Here is a 23821-nt window from a genome sequence, read left to right as displayed (position 1 = left end):
GTCTCCATCTGTATTCATAATCAGGGAATTCGGTAAGGGGAAACTCTACTGTGCATATGCATTAGCAATACCTAAAAGAAAGTGTTGAGCCGCTGCCGCTGAGCTGCCAAATGCTGCTTTTTCCATTTGTTTCTCCATGCTGTCATCGCCTTTTCTTCCAACTTCAAAAAGCTGAATAATGGCGAAAGAAATGAGAGTAAGAGAATGACGGCACACATTCCCAGACTGTTTTCCAGTACTCAGGGAAAATAATGCTGAGAAATATTGCTTTTTGGTTTAATTTAGGAGAAGAATATAGTTAGCTTCGACAGTGTGATCTGTGTAATCCCTGGTGTTGACAGTGTGTTTGTTTATTTAAAGAGCCCATTTTATACATGAAATAGGGTCATATTTAGGTTGTAAGGGTCTCCAACAACAGTCTAATATGCATGCAAGGTCAAAAAACACTTTTATGGTCTTATAATCTGCATTTATTTTTACCTAATTATCCCAGCGACTCCCATATGAATCGTTCAGCGATTCATTTGTTCCCAAACCCCTCCTCAGCGCGAAGCTAATCTGCGCTGATTGGACCGATGACAGCCTGCTGCGATTGGTCGTCAGTGACAGGCTTCAGCGCGAGACAGAGTGAAATGCCCAGCTGCAAATCAACAATATAAAAGTAGTCACAGTGCATACACGCTTCATAGTGTAAGGCTTTTTTCACACACACACACACACACACACACACACACACACACGCACACACACACACACACACACACACACACACACAACCCTCCTCAGAAGAACTGGGGAGATCGACACGAGTCTCCTAGCCCCTAGCCGTCACACACTCTACCTGCCCTTTTTCTCACACACACACACACACACAAACACACACACACACACAACCCTCCTCAGAAGAACTAGGGAGATCGACACGAGTCTCCTGTCTCCTAGCCGTCACACACTCGACCTGCTCTTTTTCTCACACACAAACACACACAAACAAACACACACACACACATTACACTCCTCCTCAGAAGAACTAGGGAGATCGACACGAGTCTCCTGTCTCCTAGCCCCTAGCCGTCACACACTCTACCTGCTCTTTTTCTCACACACAAACAAACACACACACACATTACACTCCTCCTCAGAAGAACTAGGGAGATCGACACGAGTCTCCTGTCTCCTAGCCCCTAGCCGTCACACACTCTACCTGCTCTTTTTCTCACACACAAACAAACACACACACACATTACACTCCTCCGCAGAAGAACTAGGGAGATCGACACGAGTCTCCTGTCTCCTAGCCCCTAGCCGTCACACACTCTACCTGGTCTTTTTCTCACACACAAACAAACACACACACACATTACACTCCTCCTCAGAAGAACTAGGGAGATCGGCACGAGTCTCCTAGCTTACGATGGCCATATCAACGACAAACGGCAGTGGAACGCGAGCTCACAAAAGCCTTTAACGTTAAATCCGTAAACAAAGCGTCACGCGTCACGTTTTCGACGTGGCTTTACATGCGATAAGAGAATATAAAGAGTAACCGCGTGTACTGTATCAGGTTAACAAGTAAAAAACACAACAAATACATAATTTGCAAGCTAGAGTAAACGAGGCAACAATTTTAATCGCACTTACTTACACTAGTGAATAAACCTCAACCACTGACTCTTCACAGTTTCATCTTTGGGTAGAGACTGTCAATATTATCCATCTGAGCACAGCATGACTTCATTCGACCGGCGGCGTCTGTGTGTGTGTGTCTCTTTTTTCTGTGTTAGTGGGCGGGGCCGCAGGTTTCATATCTCCCGGGTTTGTGCGCGCAACTACTGGTGGGGCTTGTGTTTTGTAGCCGCGTCATCGCGAAACACCTAATGACTCGTTAGCAAGACGACTCGTTTATAGATGAATCAATAATTTTAAACACTGTACACTTACAGATTTAAGCCTTAGCTGGATATTTCACTTTACTTAGCGCTATGTTACACACTACATGGAAGGGCATTTTCAAAAACCCATAATATGGGCTCTTTAAAGCCTACAGGAATCAGAATTTCCGAAAGTCAGTGTTGTGGTGTGTTTCTGACTTAAACGAAATGTTGAACGGAGGACTGGGTTTTATTCTCTTCATTTTTTCACTAGAAGCTAATGAATGGCTGGGATTTAAGCACATTCTGCTCTAAAATATTAAACTGTCATCATCAGAGCAAAAGCGAATTCAGAAATGTTTATAAAGTATTGAGCAGTTGCAGCATTATGGATGTGACATTTGCAGTAAAAACTCAAAACCGAACAAACCGGAGGGTGAGTAATTTAGGAGGGCTAATAATTCTGACTCCCTTTCTGTCTCTCCAGCTTGATAAGACTGTGGACATAGATGAGCGGCGTCTGATCCGGACAGCGATTCGGGAGCTGCGGCGCTGTGAGATTGAAGAGATGGAGGCAGCACTGACCAGCAAACGCTTTAGACGTGCCAACCAACACCGACATGAGGATAAAGAAAACCAGCGCTGGTATGGAGAAATGCTTAAAAAAAAATCTCTCTCCTTAATCTGATTTGCAAAAACCTGCTAGAAAAAACACAAAAGTTCTGCTAATTAAGATCCGAAGCCAATTCAGTTCATCTTTATTTTTATAGTGCTTTTTAAGGCTGTGGAATTAATCGAAAATTCGGTTTCGGCTTCTACCGATTATGAAAAACCATTAATCGAGATAAACGATTATTGCATCATATACCGCCCCATTTCCAGTCGTACACATTTGTTGCTCTGCAAAGCTCAGTTCCATGTGAAAATGACTAAAAGCATGTACTGTAATGAAACGTTTACAGCATGAGATGTGCAGCATTTACTGATAAACATTTTAAATCATTCATGTTTTAAAAGCGAGACCGCATGCTGTTGTGTGTGTGCGCTCAGCCTCAGAGACGAGCAGAGACGAGCACACACATCTAAAGTCATCTTAATGTGAGCGCTTTAATGGTCAAATACATGCAAAGGTGTCAAAACGCGGTGTTTAGTGATTATTCATATTAACCCTCATTTAAGTAATAAACAAATGAGTTGAGAATCAAAAGATGTAAAAGAGAAACCATAAATCAGAACCGCACTGCTCTTAAAGAGACAGCGCTCAATATTCCTGCTGCCTACTGTTTTTATCATTAATCAAACAACAGAAGGAGAAAATCCCTCACTGCTCTTGACCTGAAAGACTTTTGTGGATATAATAAGTGTTTTTCTTTCAGTGAAGATGCTTAAAGCACAGTTTGTTTCATATGTTTATTCTATTGTATTTATTTCCCTTTCCTTATTTACAGGGAGGAAAATAACTGTGCATATATACAGTTGAAGTCAGAATTATTAGCCCTCCTGAATTATAGTTTCTGTTTAATGGAGAGAAGATTTATTTTCAACCCATTTCTAATCATAAAGTGTGATTCAAAGGCTTAATTAGGGTAATTAGGCAAGTCATTGTATAACAGTAGTTTCTTCTGCAGACAATCAAAAATATATATTGCTTAAGGGGGCTAATAATATTGAGCTTAAAATAGGTTTCAAAATATTTAAACTGCTTTTATTCTAGCCGAAATAAAACAAATAAAACTTTCTCCAGCAGAAAAAATATTATAGGAAATACTGTGAAAATTCATTGCTGTTAAACATAATTTGGGAAATATTTATATATCTATATAAATATTAAATATTTATATATAGAAGCAGCATAACGTCAGAGACTAAGAGGATTATAAATGTGGAGTTTTAGATGTTTTAATCTGCCGCTATGCTGACACGCAGGCTTTTTTAGCTCCGCCCCCTTTGAGCACAATCTAATTTTAATTTAAAGCGACAGTCACCAAAACACCACAATTAGGATCAAATCCTAAAAGTACCAGTTTCAAAGAGTTATAAAACATTATTTGTGTTGTATTTTGAGCTCAAACACACTCTAGGGGCATCAGAGACCTTTTTTATCTTGTTAAAAAAGGTATAATAGGTCCCGTTTGATGTAAAAAATGTCTGATGTAATATAATTTGTGTTTATTTGTTTCCATTTTTTACTGTATTTGTCTTATTCTGAAGGGTTTTTAGCATAAAATGTATTTGCATTCAATCAAAAATACGATACGATGGCATTATGCTTTGAATCTAAACTTTTTTTATTTGTATTTATAGTCCTGACTCGACGGCTTCCTTAGACGTGCTGTCGAGGAAGATTCAGGCCACACATGACATTGAGGAACTCACTGGACTGGTAAGATATCAAGTGTTTTTGTGTTGTTCCTGTCAACATCGTCTGAGTGAGATTGAGCTCAAAGCATTCTGGAGATGCTTGATAAGGGTTTCTGCCCTGGACCGAATGTTGTCATATCATCCTAACCATAAAACAAATGCTGTACTGTTCTTTGTTTCTATAGTCTCTACAGTGCAAGTGCTTTGTTTCTGTAACAAAAGACTCCAGTGAGCTCATTGCCAATGAAGTCCCATTGTTCTGTGTTTAAAAAGCTGGGGGGTGGATTGTTCTCAATGAATCAGGATTGACCAAAGTATAAATCCTATTAATTCTGGACACATTCAGATTGCGTAGTTAATGCAGTACTTTTGGCGAAATGTGAATAAATGTATAATATACTTACACTTTATAGGCCACTCTTTGAAATACTCATTAAATATAAAAACAGGAGTGTTGGGAGTTATTCAAAGGCATTTAATGACTAAAAAATATAGGTTAGGTAAGTTAATAATATAGTTCCTCACCTAAAAACATGGTCAATCCTATTGAATATAAATATAATGAATATACTTTAGAAAGTAGGTTCAAATAAAGTATAATCAAATAAAATATATAAAGTATATTCAAAAGTTTTGGCCGGTTAAAATGTTTATATATATATAAAGTTCCTTACATGCTCTAAAGTTACAATTATTTAATTTAATCATTGTGAAATATTATTGGAATTTTCAATAACCATTTTCTCCTTCAATATATTGCAAAATATAATTTATTCTTGGATACACCTTAATAAATTGGGAATGGTTGGTGATATTAACGTCCTGTTTGTGGCACATTAGTATATGTGAGGGTGCTTGTAAATAACTTATGAAGAATTAAAGTTACGTTTAAAACCAAGCACACCATTGTTTTTTTTTTGTTGTGAAATTCCCAATAAGTTATATAAATGGCCCACCCTGTAGTAAAATATAATATAATATAATATAATATAATATAATATAATATAATATAATATAATATAATATAATATAATATAATATAATATAATATAATATATAATATAATATATAATATAATATAATTTAATTTAATATAATATATAATATAATATAATATAATATAATATAATATAATATAATATATAATATAATATAATATTATATAATATAATATATAATATAATATAATTTAATATAATATAATATTATATAACATACTATAATATAATATATAATATAATGTAATTTAATATAATATAATATAATATAATTTTATATAATATAATATAATATAATATAATATAATTTTATATAATATAATATAATTTTATATAATATAATATAATATAATATAATTTTATATAATATAATATAATATAATATAATATAATATAATATAATTTTATATAATTTTATATAATATACTATAATATAATATACTATAATATATAATATAATATAATGTAATATAATATAATATAATATAATGTAATATAATATAATTTAATATAATATACTATAATATATGTATATGTAATATATAAAAAAAGCTCCTGTATAAGTTTGAAATTTAATTCATAATGGTCTTAAAGTCTTAAATTTGACTTTGTAAAACCTGGAGAAACCCTGTTATTGTAAAGAAAGAAAGAAAAATAAATAAATAACACCAAACCCATGTCTTTTTGTGTTATACACTTGCTGCTTTTTCCAGAAAGGAACAGCTTTGATTGTTAATAGATAACAAATTATTATCTAGTTATCTTCATTTCTCTGTTGTCCTTTAGTAATACAGATATGCAGAAATTATTTAAATATGGCAAAATGACTAAACTTTACAAAAAAAAAACAAAACCTGTCATATTGAGGAGTTACTTTGATCGCAGTTGTGTCGAATAGTTTGCATTCTGTGGAAATAAACCAGCATTTTTTTGTTCATAGTGGAATTCAGTGGGTGCACATTCTGTGTGGGCCTAAATATCAGTCACGTCAGCCTAACTACTGTTTTTGTGTCTTGCCCTCTGTTTTTCCTTCTGTCTTTCAAGTTGCGCAGCGCCAGTGAGTACGAGGAGAGAAAACTCATTCGTGCAGCCATTCGCAGACTGAGAGATGAGGAGATACGAGGTGAGATTCCATCTGAAAGGCTGGAAAAATCCCTCTATATACGTCTGTGTGTGTGTGTGTGTGTTTACATTTCCCCGTTCTCTTTTTTTAGGAGCTTTAGAGAGTGCTGGCCACAGAACAGAGCCACCACACAATCCTCAAAGCAGCTTCAGCCTGCAGGTGAGTAAATCTGTGAATACTAGACCTGCATGATATTGGACAAATCTGACATTGCGATATTTTGTTTAGCTGCAATATACATCTGAAGTCACAATGATTTGCCCTCCTGTGATTTTTCTTTTTTAAATATTTCCCAAGAGATGTTTAACAGAGCGAGGAAATTTTCACAGTATTTCCTATAATATTTTTTCTTCTGCAGAAAGTCTTATTTGTTTTATTTCGCCTACAATAAAAGCAGTTTTTAATTTTCGAAAACATTTTAAGGTCAATATTATTAGCAGGGGTTCTTAACCTTTTTCACTTCGGGGCCCACTTCTTTCTCCGATCAATTTTTAAAGGCTCACCTGTCTGACATTTTCTCTAAAATGTTTGTATGAAATGCTCATTTAAACCTTTATTTATTAATAAATATTTATATTTGTTGTGCCTTCTATATATAAAAAATATCCAATTAAATATAATTTTAGTTATATATAAAGCTAAAACTATTTTATATACATACATACATACATACACACACGCATGCATGCATACATACATACACGCATACATACACACACATACATACATACACATACATACGTACGTATATATATATATATACACACACACACACACACACACACATCTCTCTCTCTCTCTCTCTCTCTATATATATATATATATATATATATATATATATACACACACACACACACATATATACACATACATATATACACACACATACACAGTTATATATATATATATACAGTTGAAGTCAGAACTATTAGCCCCCCTGTTTATTTTTTTCCCCCAATTTCTGTTTAACGGAGAGCAGATTTCTTTAACACTTTTCTAATCATAGTTTTAATAACTCATCTCTAATAACTGATTTATTTTATCTTTGTCATGATGACAGTAAATAATATTAGACTAGATATTCTTCAAGACACTTCTATACAGCTTAAAGTGACATTTATAGGCTTAACTAGGTTAATTAGGTTAACTAGGCAGGTTAGGGTAATTAGGCAAGATATTGTATAACGATGGTTTGTTCTGTAGACTATTGGAAAAAAATGAAAAAAATAAAACAAATAAGACTTTCTCCAGAAGGAAATAATATTATCAGACATACTGTGAAAATTTCCTTGCTCTGTTAAAAATCATTCTGGAAATAAAAAAGGGGGGCTAATAATTCTGACTTCAACTAAATGAATGTATGTATGTGTGTGTATATATATATATAACCACAGGGAGATTGCAAAAGACCATCTTCTGCTTTCAACTGGACTGACTGAATATCTACTACTAAATCTACTATTCAAAAATATACAGACAAATGTAAAATACAGTAAAACACCCTAAATCTGTTGAAATGCGTCGATATGATGGCGGTTTAGTTTGCAGCTGGATATTATTGAGAGATCGCTGACAGGAGCAGTGAACAGCTCCGCCATAGCGTGTCTGAAGCTCATATGCAAGTTTATTTTACATTCTATGGCAGAAACACCATTGAGCCTCGCAAAATCCTCCTGTATGGGCGCGCGTCTGTTATAAAACACTCACAGGACGTTAATTTGGACAACTATGTGGATAAATTAAATAGTTCACACAAAAATACACAAAGAGAGACTTTTCACTTCACGCATAGTTGGTGAATGAACAGACTGACGAGTACTAGTTACAGACACAATCATGAAGTTTGAAGTAATCAATCAGAGAACAGGAGAATTATTACGATAATTTTACTGTAGCATATTAATAATGAAATCCAAAAATTCGAGTAGAAATTTTAGTTAATGCAGGATCGCTGAGGCCCACTAGTCGTCCGTGGCCCACCAGTTGGGAATCCATGGTCTATAGAACAAACCACTATTATAAAATGATTGCCTAATAACCCTAACTTACCTAATGAACCTAGCTAAGCCTTTATATGTCACTTTAAGCTGAATACTAGTGTCTTGAACAATATCTAGTCAAATATTATTTACTGTCATCATGGCAAAGATAAAAGAAATCAGCTATTAGAAAAGAGTTATTGATACTATTATGTTTTTGGGGACAAAATATACAGGGTGGCTAATAGTTCTGACTTTATATTCATACAGCAATATACAGTTAATTTCACCAGATGATTTGAACAGCTCTATTTAGGAAGATTTTATTCATTTAGATCAACAGGGATGATCCATTGTTTTTCTATGCTGTGCATCTGCATAAATTAGAATAAATCACAAGCATATAGAGCAAAAGTAAAAGTGAATTAAACAGTGCTTAATGGTTTTCTGGGGAGTGTAACAGTATTTAAGTACTGAAATTGAACAATCCTATATGAAATAAAATGGACGTCTTTGTATCAGGGTGTCTGGGGATCTTTAAAAATTCCATAGTACAAATTAAAGGCCTTAATTAGTCTTAATATGTTTTAAATCTGTTTCAAAGGTCTTAAAAATGCAATCGAACCGACACCGTAAAGAGGATTTGTTTCAGTTTTGAAACAGAAGTTATTATTAGTCAGTTTAAAGATTAGTCAGGACTGTTTTTACTCTTTCTATATAATAAAGAATGTTAAATATGGTAATTAATTAGTTGTTTTTTTGTAAATTGAGTACTATAAAATGATTATACTTCACAATGGTCTTAAATTTTGTTCTGTTAGCTAGCAAAAAGGTCTTAAATATAATTCTCAGAAACCTACAGATACCCTGAAATTAAAAAGGTATATATTTAATCTTTACCAAATAGTCTAGGGTGGCACGGTGGCTCAGTGGTTAACGCTGTCGCCTCACAGCAAGGATGTCGATGATTCGAGTCCCGGCTGGGTCAGTTGGCATTTCTCTGTGGAGTTTGCATGTTCTCCGGGTGCTCTGGTTTCCCCCCATAGTCCAAACACATGCGCTATGAGGAATTGGATGAGCTAAATTGGCCGAATATATGAGTGTGTGTGTGAATGTGAGAGTGTATGGGTGTTTCCCAGTACTGGGTTGCAGCTGGAAGAGCATCTGCTGTGCAAATTAAATGCTGTAATAGTTGGCGGATCATTCCGCTTTGGCAACCCCTGATAAATAAGGAACTAAGACGAAGGAAAATGAATGAATGAATGTATAAATAATCTAATCTTGGGATGTGACTATTGCGGATACACACATTGCTCTATCGATGCTCAATTTGTCCTTAGTGAAGACTGTATCAGTAGCTGTAAATCTCTAGGAGAAACTGGCCTGAACTTTATGGCTTAATGTGGAATGAGGACAGATAAATCTGTAGACGATGAGTTGGAGATTGTTTTGGCCTTTTCTAAAGTTCAAGGATTCAGCGAGAGTGGGAAGAGGAGATTTTATGTCATTTTTCCCCCCCAGATGATTTGGCTTTGTAATTTGCACACATAAGCATACAGTACTGTGGAAAATTATGTAAGGAATTGAATGTCCGAATGGGTAATTTTTGATTGTTCAGGTAATGCATCTCAGGAAAATGGCTTTATTAGTAGTTATTTTCAATGCAATATGCTCATGTAATATGCAAATATAATAAAGAAATACATTAGAATAAGGGCTGCATGATAATGAAAAAATATGCAATGTTGTTGTTGAGTATTGCAATAATGATATTTCTTACGATATTACATTTCCCTACAAAAATGATATTTTTATAAGCTGTTTTTAAATCATTTATTTATATAATGATATTAAAGAACTAAAGGATATTTTTCAGCTCTAATTAATTCTAATTCATACTAAAAGAATGTGTCACGGTGCAAACATTCAGTCAACACTATGAGGGAAAACCTCAGCAGATATTCTGACTCTGATTGGCTGTTTTTCCTCTCTCGTCTCAACTTCGTCCATTAGTGTTTATTTTCAGCTCTGGGTTCTTTTTTGGGAAACTCCATCCAACTCCATCCAATGTAACAGCGACTACTGGGCGGAGTGGATAAAGACAGCACGTAGCCGATTCGTTCTGAGAATCGTTTTTATGTTGCTAGGCAGCCACTGAATCAGCTGTGTATTGTGCGCAAGCACTGCTGTTGATATTGTTATAATTGTAATATTTAATAATAAATGTGTTATTCAAGATTTGTAAATTCTTACAGCTCTGGATAACTCGAAACAGCGACCACAAGTCTTTCCTCCATCTTTAAAAGTCTCCGTAGTCATCTTGACAACACAAACACTGCTGTCACCTCAACGGAAACCCCACTTTTCCGCTCAAAGTTGACTTTTAGTTCAACTGCAGGCGCACAGAGCGCAACAACAAAAACACGAGGCACAGTAGGTGGTTAAAACACGAGGCGCGCAGGGTGCATAAGCAGCACAGAAAACGCTCGTGGCCTTAAGCAAACCATTCAGAAATGTGCCTCTTATCACAAAAATCGAATTCGGTTTGATCAAAGTATGAGGCCCGCTCCGATTGGTCAAATTTAGATAAACATCCAGTGCATAAAATAAATGTAATTTATCACACAGGCCTCCCATACGCATATTACATATACTATTATTGCGATAACGATAATTTTGTGCAGCCCTATTTAATCGAATCAATCAAATCAGTGTGAAAAGGCCCAAATGAATTGCATTTAAATACTAGAACAAATTGCAGTTTTTAAAATGTAGTTTTTTGACTCTCAAGTTGGTGAAATGGTTTGTTTGTGTATTTAAATGCAATTCTGTTGTCTTTCCATGCTGGCTGAATTCGTTTTTTATTTTTTAAAATCAATTATTACTACATAATGTTTATTACATGCATTTATGAATGTAATTATAACCTAATTCTCTGTCTAGGCAGTATGACAATATTTTTTAAAGATAATAAATTCTAGATAATCATTTAAAAATAAAGCTAAATATTCTAAATGATGTAGATTACTTTTTCCTTTATAAACCATGTCTTTAAAGAACGTTTTAATCCATATGCTGTACACTTTAAGTGGTGTAAATGTATAATTTAGTTGTTAAATATCTTTTAGAGAATGGGTACATGACATATAAAGGCATGTTTTGTACAAACTTTCTATCGTTAGATTGAAAATAATCAATATATATATCACGTGAAACAGCTTTTTCTTAGCTCTTCAATTTTAAAAGTTCACTTAGAAATTATTACAAATCTAACACCAAGAGCAGGCTGTTATTAACAGACACTACATTTAGACATTTACATTTAGTAATTTAGCAGACGCTTTTATCCAAAGCGACTTACAAATGAGGACAAGGAAGCAATTTACACAACAATAAGAGCAGCAGTGAACAAGTGCTATAGACAAGTTTCAGGTGTGTTAAGTGTAAGAAGCATTAGTTATGTTTTTTTTTTTTTTTTGAGAAAGAGAGAGAGAGAGAGAGAGAGAGAGAGAGTACAGTTAGTGGTATAGCTAGAGAGGCAGTTAAGATTAGGAAGGAAAGTGGAGACTAAATAGTTGAGTTTTTAGTGGTTTCTTGAAGACAGCAAGTGACTCTGCTGTTCTGATGCAGTTAGGGAGTTCATTCCACCAACTGGGCAGATTGAATGTGAGAGTTCGGGAAAGTGATTTCTTCCCTCTTAGGGATGGAACAACGAGGCGACGTTCATTCACAGAACGCAAGTTTCTGGAGGGCACATATATCTGCAGAAGTGAGAGCAGATAAGAAGGAGCAAAGCCAGAAGTCGCTTTGTAAGCAAACATCAGAGCTTTGAATTTGATGCGAGCAGCAACTGGCAGCCAGTGCAAACGGGTGAGTAGCGGAGTGACATGTGCTCTTTTGGGTTCATCAAAGACCACTCGTGCTGCTGCGTTCTGAAACAGCTGAAGAGGTTTGATAGAGTTAGCTGGAAGCCCGGCTAGTAGAGATTTGCACTAACAGCACTTGTCAGCCAGTCACCATCATGAATCTCAAATATACAGCAGTAGTTCTGTTGAATGCTCTGTTTTGCATGCATTTTCCTATGTTAACATGTTCTTGACTGATATGTTTGATCATTGCGTTCTTGTCTCACATTTTACCCCGTCCCACTCATGATAAAGCATTATACAAACTTTGCACTTGACTGAAAAAAAACCAAGTATGCTTAGTAATAATTGACCCATTGCATGCAGTTTGATTGACAGGCGATCCAGCTAATCATAATGCAACATTCTGTGCCCCCCCTGTCACTCTCCGCCTTCTTGTCCATCAAGCAAACAGTAGAGACTAACCAGGCGGAGTAGTGGAACATCGATGATTAACATAGAAAATGGTGAAAATGTGCTCGTACGGGACACCGAAAAGCTGTGCTATATACAATTTCTTCTTCTCCTGAAACCCAGAGAAGTGTATGAAATAGATACGTTTCTGTGGAGGATTCGGTTTGAGTTAATGCTCACATCATGAATATTTCCCGTTTTTTTCTGCCCATAATATTTGGCAGCTGAAAATGAGCTGCATCCAAATAAAAACACGACACTCAATATGCCCTTTTTTTTTACCTCGTTCTAAATTTTTGAGGAATATGATGGTGTATAATTTGTTAAGTTGCAGGAAAATGTGTTTAAGGAAGCTTGTCAAGATAGCTATGCAAGACTGTGTTGAAAATGTAGGAACCTTATTTTATTACCACTTAAACTCTGCGTGACTTCATCGACTTTCACTTTAATATTTAAAGGGCTAGCATTGCACCAGACCCCCTTAAGTAGTTTTGTTTGAAAGTGTAGAATCTATATTTTATGCACATATGCATCACTTTGGTTTTTATTCTACTGTACAAAAGTTATTTACACTTAAATACACAGTATTTTGGATACCTGAGCTGGGTATTGAACGTTGGTTCATTTTCATATTTTTCATATGGTTCATATATGACACATGTACAAGTTATAGCTTAAATGAAAGCTCTTGCCGGTGCTCATACGGTTCTAGCATTCATTTTACTGAATTAAATTCACATATCAAACAGTTGTCGAATGAATTGGGGTGTTTCCATGGCGTAGAAGTGAAAACAATACATTTATGATCAATAAGCAGCCCCAGATAGCACAGACAGCTGTCATCTCTTACCTTCTGCTGTGCGCTTAAGGAACATTTCTCCTCTGTTTTTGAGGTGATGTGCATAAGTAATCCTTTTATATGTCTGACGTGGTCCAAACACAGTGAATTATGTTTGATTAAACAAAAGAATAAGGAAGTCAATAATCAAGCGCACGTTTTTATCATCAGCTCAAGAAGTTTGGCTTTGTGGCTGTTCATCAAGACAAGGACAAGGTTTGTTTGAGCCCGGATCGACCATGGCTCGTTGTTATATGTATATATAATTCCGCTGTAATCTCTCGCTGTGTATTTTAAACATGGCGGGTTTTTGTTTTCATTCTGGCTTGTTGCGCAAGCAAATGACGTATCTCTGTAAACCAATAGCGTTCAGTTGCGCGTCTAGCTCCGCCTTTTGGTACCCTTTCTCGTGTTTGGTACCCTTTCGAAAGGGTGCTGAAAAACTGGTACGGTACGGTTCAGTTCGGTGCGCCTTTTGACAGTGGAAACGGCCATAAAAGCGTACCAAACCGAACCGTACCGTACCACTCAGTGGAAACGGGCCATAATTTCATATATAGTATGAAAACAATAATCGATCCCTGTGGCTTGTATAGCACTTCTCATCAGTGGGAATACAGTAACTTTTGCATAGATCATGGTAGAGACATTTTTCTTTTTTCCTATGATTACAGACATGTGCAGGAACCACCAAAATTAATCACAGCAAGCTAGAACACACACAACCTAAAATATACACTTTCAAATTTGAGTTTATAACAAAAAATATAAAAAGCACCTCTTTTTTAGGTGTTTATTATAACACAGACAACATATACAGTTGTTTTAAACACTTTCAGTAATGTTTTATGAAAAGTCAAAGGGTTTTCTTTAAAATGATACCAAGTTTTTGCATTTACACCTCTGAATGTGGATTTGGGAAGCTTTTAAATTTGGGTAGGCAAAATCCAGGCGGAAATCCCAAAATAGCACTGGGGTTTAAGAGGTTAATATTCAGATTCATCTTTATTTTTAATTCAATTCATCATGTAAATTGTCTTAAAGCAGCTTAACATAGAATTTCTAGTAGACTGAAACTGTGTCAGTTCAGTTTTCAGAGTTGAAGTTCAGTTTAGTTCAGTTCAGGGTGGTTTAATATTCACTGCTGAAAGTCCAAACACTGAAGAGCAAATCCATCGATGCGCAGCTCTACAAGTCCCGATCCGAGCAAATGGATATACTGTTTACATATAACAACGTCTCTTTCTCTTTGCTTTCACTTTCTATTTAATCCAACATCACACACACACACACACACATGCTTTTGTCCGTCAGTGACTTAACATTGTTAACACAAGCCTCATCTCTCATCTTCGCTGGCTGAAATGTAGAGAATGTTAGAAATGCGCTGCTTCTTTCACCTTTCTTTCACCTACCCTCATCCCTCTGTGCTGCTCCTCGTCATATTGGTCTATTTAATTCCTCTATCCTCAATTACTCCTGTTTATTTTAGTTTAGAGTGAACATCAGCACGTTTACCTGTCAGCACGTAATTGTTTGCATGTTCACCCACATCCAGCACATTTACTGCAAATAAGCATATAAAACAAAAAACTGAGAACAAAGCGTGCCGGCACATGGAAAGAAAGGGTTTCATTGCTCTGTATATGGAGATTCAGTGTGATCGTATCTTCCCGCTTTGACCTGCTTCTGTCTGGGTCTGTTTTGATAACAATCACATCTGGATTTTGCTCTTCAGTGAGGGGAAAAAAGACTCCTGTAGTGATAAACCACATGTTATTTAGAGGTGTCACTTGTACTGTTTCCATCCAAAGTTTTTGAGACATGAGGCGTTTTTTATATACAATAAAAACACATGAATAAATGAAAATTAAAACAATCAATCATAAAGCAATGAGAAAAAAACACAAAGCTTTAATCTCACTAGGTTTTTGAGCACACAAAATTCACACTGTCATTAAAACAAAACTATTTAGTGTACTGTATAATGCATCCACAATGTTAAGATATTAGAGCTTTGGCAAAAAATTGTTTAAGAAATGTAAATTCGAAAGTGCATTATTATCCATCTGTATATACATGTATTCTGAAATCAGGGTTTAACAGCAGATGGCGCTCTAGGCTGGTTTTAACAACAGATGGCACTCTAGGCTAGTTTTTAACAGCAGATGGCGCTCTAATATAGTTTTTAACAGCAGATGGCGCTCTAATATTGTTTTTAACAGCAGACGGCGCTCTAATATAGTTTTTAACAGCAGACGGCACTCTAATATAGTTTTTAACAGCAGATGACACTCTAATATTGTTTTTAACAGCAGACGGCGCTCTAATATAGTTTTTAACAGCAGATGGCACTCTAATATAGTTTTTAACAGCAGACGGCACTCTAATATAGTTTTTAACAGCAGATGGCGCTCTAATATTATTTTTAACAGCAGACGGCACTCTAATATAGTTTTTAACAGCAGATGGCGCTCTAGGCTGGTTTTAACAACAGATGGCACTCTAAGCTAGTTTTTAACAGCAGATGACACTCTAATATAGTTTTTAACAGCAGATGGCGCTCTAATATAGTTTTTAACAGCAGATGGCGCTCTAATATAATTTTTAACAACAGACGGCACTCTAGGCTAGTTTTTAACTGCAGTCGGCACTCTAGACTCTATGCAATTTACTCTATATTTTCGAAATGCTGAAGTTTGCTTTTTTCTGGTCTCCAGTGAGTATCAATGGAATGAAACCTGTAGCATGACCAACCGTTTAATTCATTGATACAGCAGAAGAACTCATGAGACTTTGTCTCAACAGACTGGATTAACTGGACTATCAAGCGTACCAGTCTGAATGCATCCTTGCTAATTAAAGCAACATTTTTAAAATGGAACACACAAGTTTCCTCCAGTTGTGAGCGGCAGATGCTTAGTTTAAAGGCAATAGAGTAATTGGTGTTAGAGAACATAATATGCTATATATAGTATTTACAAATAGAGCCTATGAATAGCCTAAAAATAAACTAAGCTTATTAAGAAATTATAAAAAACTGTTATTTTTATATTGCAAGATGGTCCAAAACTGTATTAAAAACACAGTTAACTCCCAAAACGCAGTCAACTAATTTATGTGAATGCGTTAATGAAAAATCATAAACATTATCTGAATATTTAACTGCATTTTGCAACTCAAAGAGGGTATTTTCAACTGCAGGGAGCACAATAAACCAAGAAAGATCCTGATTTCTGCCAGAAAAGTCAAGCATGTTTATTTTTCTCCAGAAGAATGGTTAAAAACTGAGTGTTATTTTCCTTCAAACCATTGTACATGATAAAACAAAAACGTAATAATAAAACAAAGTGTTGTTAATTCTGCTCAATTTGTTCTGTGTTTTTTATAAAAAATAAAAAACACCTTAAAAAATACCGATAAGAGAACTGTTAAAGTACCGAACCATTAAAGGGCACATAGTTTACCTCTTCCTTATGATGTAATATTAATATGATGGCTCTTCTGAGTGTGCCAGTTTAGGTTCAGTTTAAAACACAATTCAGATTTTTTTATTATAATGTATTAAAAAGTGTCATGTTGGGGGCGTGTCCACAGTTCGCTGATTTAGGGGTGTGTTGCTTCACATGTAAATTAGTTTCGGCTTCCCGCCAACGTAACAAGGGGGCGGAGCCATGAGCTCACCCGCTCTGTGTTTGCAACACAGACAGGCAGATTGAAAGGAGGAGGAGAGGATCAGCATTCAGTCGTACATGTACGACTCGGACACAGACCAAGCAGAGAGTACAAAATCATTTGTGTCTTTGTACAGTTTTACAGCCAACTGTGTGCTAGTTTCAAGTGCCGAGCTTGTACACAGAAACTAATAACCACGCACACTGAATTAACTTTGACTGAGGCACCGGATGCGCCGCTCGAAGCCGCGACACGGCACACCAGACACTCTCTGTGGCGCGGCAGAAACATGAAGTGTCCCGAATCGTCGCGCCACGCATTTTTGAATTCTAAACATAGGTTTCTGTAGCGGTCCGCGGCGCCCAGCCGTCGACTTGAGTGTACCCTGATAGAAACCGATGTTTAGAGTTCTAAAACACATGCTAGTTAAGATCACAGGGAGCTTCTGGGATCGCGAGAAATGCAAATGGCTGAAGTATAAGGTAGACTCAATGAGAAGTACACATGTTTGCAAACCTACCTAAAGATACAACCAATAATTCCGATTAGAGCAATAATGTGGAGAATATTGATCTTGTATTGAGCCCAATGAGTCTTGCATCTAAAAATAGAGCTAGGGTGTTCCTTTAGTGATATCGCTTCGACTCACGCTGAAAATGGCGGACGTGAATCAACAAACTGAGGATATGATGACGCGCCTGTCAATCAATATTGGTGGGCGGGGGGACCGCTCTCCTACGTAAAGTTGCGGTCGATCTGAAAACCGCTCCAATTGGTCCACCGTTTTTTATGTTGTTAAATTGAAAAAAAGCACTGGGTGTGCTTATATCACCCCAATATGACGCTCTATACACCATACATGCACATATGTCTGTCCAAACAGCTTGAAAAGTAGATTTTTTATCATAGGTGACCTTTAAGTAGAATCGATTAAAATAGTAAACCGTTAAAACCTTAAAGATACCCGTCCCTATTGATATGGTGTACAGCCAGTCAGGACGCGGAACACAATGCACTGAAAAAAAGCATGTCAAATTGCACACACACAAAAAAAGTGACCTGCGAAAGGTGAACTACTGTAATTTACTAGATATTTTTCAAGATACTAGTTTTCAGCTTAGTGACATTTAAAAGCTTAGTTAGGTTAAAGTTAGTGTAATTAGGCAAGTCATTGTATAACAGTGGTTTGTTCTGTAGACATTCCAAAAAAAGATAGCTTAAGATGGCTAACACTGTCCTTGATATAGTTTAAAAAATGAAACCTGCTTTTATTCCAGCCGAAATAAAACAAATAAGACGTCCTCCAGAAGAAAAAATATTATAGGAAATACTGTGAAAAATCCCCTGCTCTGTTAAACATCATTTGGGAAATATTTAAAAAAACAAAACAAAACTCACAGGAGGACGAATCATTGTGACTTCAGCTGTATGTGCTATAAATGACAGATTTAATGTGTTTAAAATAGCAGGCCTGTATTGAAGAGTGGCCTCTTGTACATTCCTGGCCATTTACATGTGCTTTGTATACAGTAGTTTGCTTTAGTTCCAGGAGTCGCACTGTTTTTCCTGTGTGCTGTCTGTGATTCCCTCGCGTGCCTTTCAACGTTTTCCTTCTCCGTCGTGAGCTCTTTCATGTTTTGTTTTGCTCCGTTTTGTGTTCTATCTCAGTTTGGCATCTTTTCCTGTGTACACAGATTAGCTTTGGGAATCATGGGGCTTTCTTTTTTCCCGACTTTACTTGTAAGAATGAAAAAGATAATGTATTATAGCAGAGTATATACTTTATAATGCTTTGAATTAGAGCTGCACGATATTATATGCACAATAATCAATATATGGAGTTATGGCACAACAAATAGACATGAGCGCAATCACTTTTGGTGATGCAATATATATCACCTGTAGATAAAAACCAACATTTTAGCTGATTGTGCAACATCTCTATTGGAGGTGTCAGTGTCAGTATGGTTAAAAACACACTGTAGTATTTAATATAAATTACTGTTGTATATTTTTATGTGGGTGTCTGATGACTGAAAATAGATCTGGTAGCAGATATCGCAGCCTCTGTTACTCTTTACCTTGTATTTTTGTTAACATTTCCTCCAGGATATTTTCCAGCTGTGGCGGCAGGCCTTTTTTACACAGATCTACCAACTACCTGTGGCGTTATTTCAATGACAGATGTCGTGAGCGCAGTATTAGAAGTCGAGATCTCATTTATGTAATAGCCTACAGCATGCGAATCTCTTTGCTTGCGTGCCGATTTTCTCTGCTCGTGCACAAAACTTCTTGCACGCCCCCTCAAATATAAGCCGCTTTAAGAGCGCGCAGATCTTCTTGTGCGCTCTTAGATAAACGCTGCTGAAGTGCGATTTACTGCGTTTATGTAACGAGTATGTCTCCAGCATTTATTAGAGTTGCTAGGAATATTAATGAATGTGTCCAGTAGACCTACAGAATGGTATTAATGTGTCCTGAAGTAAAGTGAAACGGCTGTACGTCGTGTTTGCTGGCCTCACGCATCACGCACCTGTCACAGTCAGCCAGTCAGTAAGTCAGCACGTAACCTTAAAGGGTTAAACAAATGACGCACAGCACTACTACGGTTACAGAAAAGTTTGCGCTGTTATAATTCACTTACCTTTTAATACGTTTTGGTGCGATTATCACCCGCTATTAAAAAAATGTAATGTTTTGAATGAGAGGCTGTAATGTAGCCATGGCGGGAGGAATTTTGGCGTGGCGCCCTGCCATGGAAGAATGAATGTAGGAGAAACCATGCATTTATTAATATTGATTTAGGATATGCGTTTTTTAAATTCTGACTCCAATGCCTCATTATTAAACTGACTATAATTAAATGAAATATTCTTAAGAATAAATATGATGTGTTCTGTTGAAGAGTGTACTTGCATTGTGATGATATTATATTGTCATGTAAAATGACGATGAAGATAATATCGTTTATCGCAATATATTTTGGTGCAATACATCGTACAGCAAAAAACAGATGTCAGGCGTAGCGATATGACAAAAATCTCACATCACAATATTAGTAATCTCATATCCTGATATTTCATGATATAGTGCCATTTCATTCATTCATTTTCCTTCAGCTTAGTCCCTTTATTCATCTGGGTCACCACAGCGGAATGAACCGCCAACTTTTTCAGCATATGTTTTACATAGCAGATGCCCTTCCAACTGCAACCCAGTACTGGGAAACACACTCATTCACACATTCACTACGGCCAATTTAGTTTATTCAATTCCCCTATATATATTCTCCTGCGCATGTGTTTGGACTGTGGGGGAAACTGGAGGAGCACCCAGAGGAAACCCACGACAACACGGAGAGAACATGCAAACTCCACACAGAAATCCCAACTGGCCCAGCTGGGACTCGAACCAGAGACCTTCTTGCTGTGAGGCGACAGTGCCAACCACTGAGCCACCGTGCCACCCTAGTACCATTTCTGTAAATTTAATCAATTAGTAGTTTATATATTATAACCACATGTGAAGGACTCTTTCTCTTTTACATTTTAAAGTGTGTTTTCAGAAGTTTACTCATTCATATGTGTTCGGTTTATTCACTTTAGGTTTAGATTCATATTAATTATATTTATTAACAATGTAGAAATATAAAATAAATGGTGAAATATAAAACACTTCAAAAATGAGTGATTACAGGCCTAACATAAATTTAAACAAATAAAAAGCATTGCTAAATAAAATGCAAAATGTAAACATAAGAATAATAATTCTTTACATTTATATAGCACTTTTCTGGACGCTCAAAGCGCTTTATACATTTTTGGGTAGGGAATCTCCTCATCCACCACCAGTGTGCAGCATCCACCTGGATGATGTGACGGCAGCCGTATTGCGCCAGACCGCACACCAGCTGATTGGTGGAGAGGAGACAGAGTGATGAAGCCAATTATGATATGGGGATGGTTAGGATGTCATGGTGGACAGAGGCCAGTGGGGAAATTTGGCCAGGATGCTGGGGTTAAACCCCTAGAGCCCTATCATACACCCGGCGCAATTAGGCACAAGATGTATTTTGCACGATGTGTTGCTATTTTGAGACCAACACAACCCTAATTTTCACGTTTTGCGCCACGTTGTTTAAATAGCAAATCCATATGTGCCGCTTTGTGGACTCATCAGTGTGCTGGTCTATAAAGGTGGTGTGTTAAGATGCGTTATTGGTGTGTTGCTGTTTTGAGGAACTGAAATAGACTGCGCCATTGACCAAGTAAAGCTGGTATAAAGTTATGCGCCTATGCAGATCCAAACGCTTAATACACACAGGATGTACAGCAACACACAAATATCTGTACATATATAAAAAATAAAGGATTAAAATGTTACAAAAATTATTATTTTCTACATAAATATAAAACCACTGCCTCCATGCCTCCTTCACCTCAGAGGGCTTTTCCAATTTATTCATGATAATCTGGATTAGTATAATGTTATTATTATTATCAGTATTATTTATTATATGCAGATTTATATTTGTTTTAATAAAAACAAGTTTAGATTTGTCCACCTGTGGGGTTTTGGAGACGTCTGCATCACCATATGGGGCATAAGAATAGGACGTGTGTTTGGATATAACTCAGTTTCTTGACCACACTTCATTATTATTGTCCATTTATCCGTTTTCTGGAAATTAGAACTGAAGTTAGAAATAGTTTTAAACAAATCTTTGCGCTTAACAAACTCAATTAAATATGTAGCTAATGGATGTCTTCAGTGTAGTGTGTACAACACTGCTTCCTTATCCATGAAAATAAAGGAGTCAAATAAAGAGGAAAAGTAAAGTAAAGAGAAAGTAAAGAGGCTGAATGGAGCAGGCTCGTTCTTTATCCTCGCGCTGCAGATGCTCTGTTTAATATGGAAGTATATCCAAGGCCAATTTTTAAATACTATTCCAAATAAGATTTGCAATTGCGTTTTCCATATGTGAACGCATTAATTGTGTCATAATCCAGATGCAATTGCAAATCCCGCATTACTGTTTGCATTTTCGCTTTCGTGAACGTGCAGTGACTGCCAGATTTCAAATGAAAAAGCAAAGTCCATTCGCAAATGCATTTCCCGTGTCTTACGAGCTATGGGCCTGACATATCTAAATAGCAATATTAATTGCTTCATTTGCTTCTTCTTTTTCTCCGCGTTGTGCGTGTAACCTGCTAAAACTCGAATGGAATCGCAAATCCTTTTGCATTCGAATTTCCGATGCCTACACTGAAACCTGTCAATCAAACGACAGGGGAGGGGCTATTTTATTGGGCGTGTTTGGAAGTGACGTCACTTACAGTCAACGTGTTTACAGTTTGCGTAGCAGGTTGATGACGGCTCATGCGATACAGATGTCCTTTCACTTAGAATCCATTTAATTTTGGACTGTTAAATGAGTTCGTGGCCTTATCGAACGGCACAATCAGTGATGTGGTCTTCGCCAACCTAATTGAAGTTACCGGCAGGGTTTTTATGCGGGACAGAGCTAAGGGACCGGGACGTCCTCTGGTCGAAATACCACTAGAAATGAGAGTAAATAATTCTGACTGTATATTGTCATACTGCACAGCACTACTCAGAATGTGAGCTTGTTTAATCAGATGTTTCAGTGCAGTCTTTCAGTCAGTTTCAGTGTTTTTATGACATTTCAGGACCGCTTTTAGGTGCAAAGTTCCAAGCTGAGGGTCCAGATCTGCAGGTTATCGGCTGTCCTTCAGTATAATGAGTGCTGAGAGATTTGAGTTAAGCAGGAAGAGTGGGATGTGGGGAGGAAGAGAGTGGGAGTGGTCAGGAAGGGAGGGGGGTGGTCAGGAAGAAGGAGGCGTGGCCTGTGTGTGTATGTGCGTGTTCAGAGCTCTGTGACTTAGAGCTGGTTTTACGTGCTGAACTCACGTGTGGACTGAGAGCCTCAGACACAAACTCCAGGAGAAGGTAAAGCACTCTTTCCTAAAGGGTTTAGCAGGTTGTTTTTGATATACTGCTGGTGTTATAAGTGTTGTTATTTATAGTTCATTGTTTCAGTGATAGGTGAATATATTTGCATGAAATTTAAATGCGCTAGTAAGTCATATTAATGCATTGAATTACATTTCTTTGAATGAATTTCATTGTCATATTGAAAAAAGTCTACTGGGAAATTGAACTTCTACATCACATAAGCTATGAGGTGTTTGTTTGTGTGTGTTTTTTTAAGAAAAGAGACCTGTTTATGGATTTAGGATTCATCAGTAAACTACTGAGCATATATTTTCTCCAAAAAATTATATATATATATAATTCTATATATTGTAAAAGCATTGTTAATGTGTTGTCTAAAACTGAAAATAAACATGTTATAAATTATGACATATATTTATATTATTTTGCCTAAAAAGGTGTCATATTTTCTGACATGTTTATATTAATTTTTAGACAACACATTAACAATGCTTTTAACTTTAGAAGAAGTCAGTATTTGGGGAAATAACTCATTTCAATAACTCATAAAGCATTTGTTTCTATTAGCAATTGTCATTTTCTGAAATGCTATAAATGACCAGGTTTTTCTTAACTTTGGAAGAAATATTATCAGACTTTTTATTTAATTTAATAATATTCCTTTGGGGGGAGGGGGGGGGG

The 23821-nt window shown here is 36.3% G+C and overlaps 2 protein-coding genes across 5 annotated transcripts in view; one reads left to right on the top strand and one right to left on the bottom strand.

Moving 5' to 3' along the window:
- sftpbb (surfactant protein Bb) overlaps positions 1–23821 on the bottom strand; it is a 298486-nt gene that overhangs the window by 18675 nt on the left and 255990 nt on the right. The window lies entirely within an intron of this gene.
- Positions 1–23821, top strand: part of smtnb (smoothelin b) — a 133660-nt gene that overhangs the window by 25557 nt on the left and 84282 nt on the right. For 3 of the 4 annotated variants that reach the window (XM_056458823.1, XM_056458821.1, XM_056458822.1), the window contains exons 2-5: positions 2359–2516; positions 4176–4254; positions 6275–6353; positions 6445–6512. In XM_056458823.1, the coding sequence (XP_056314798.1) occupies positions 2359–2516; positions 4176–4254; positions 6275–6353; positions 6445–6512 (384 nt within the window). Of the gene's footprint in view, positions 1–2358; positions 2517–4175; positions 4255–6274; positions 6354–6444; positions 6513–23075; positions 23135–23821 lie in introns of those variants that run through there. The other variant, XM_056458824.1, reaches the window with a different exon arrangement.

Source organism: Danio aesculapii, chromosome 5 (genome assembly GCF_903798145.1).
Source record: "Danio aesculapii chromosome 5, fDanAes4.1, whole genome shotgun sequence".
Lineage (NCBI taxonomy): Eukaryota > Metazoa > Chordata > Actinopteri > Cypriniformes > Danionidae > Danio > Danio aesculapii.
Note: the sequence above shows the minus strand (reverse complement) of the source record. Positions and strands in the feature narration are given on the sequence as shown.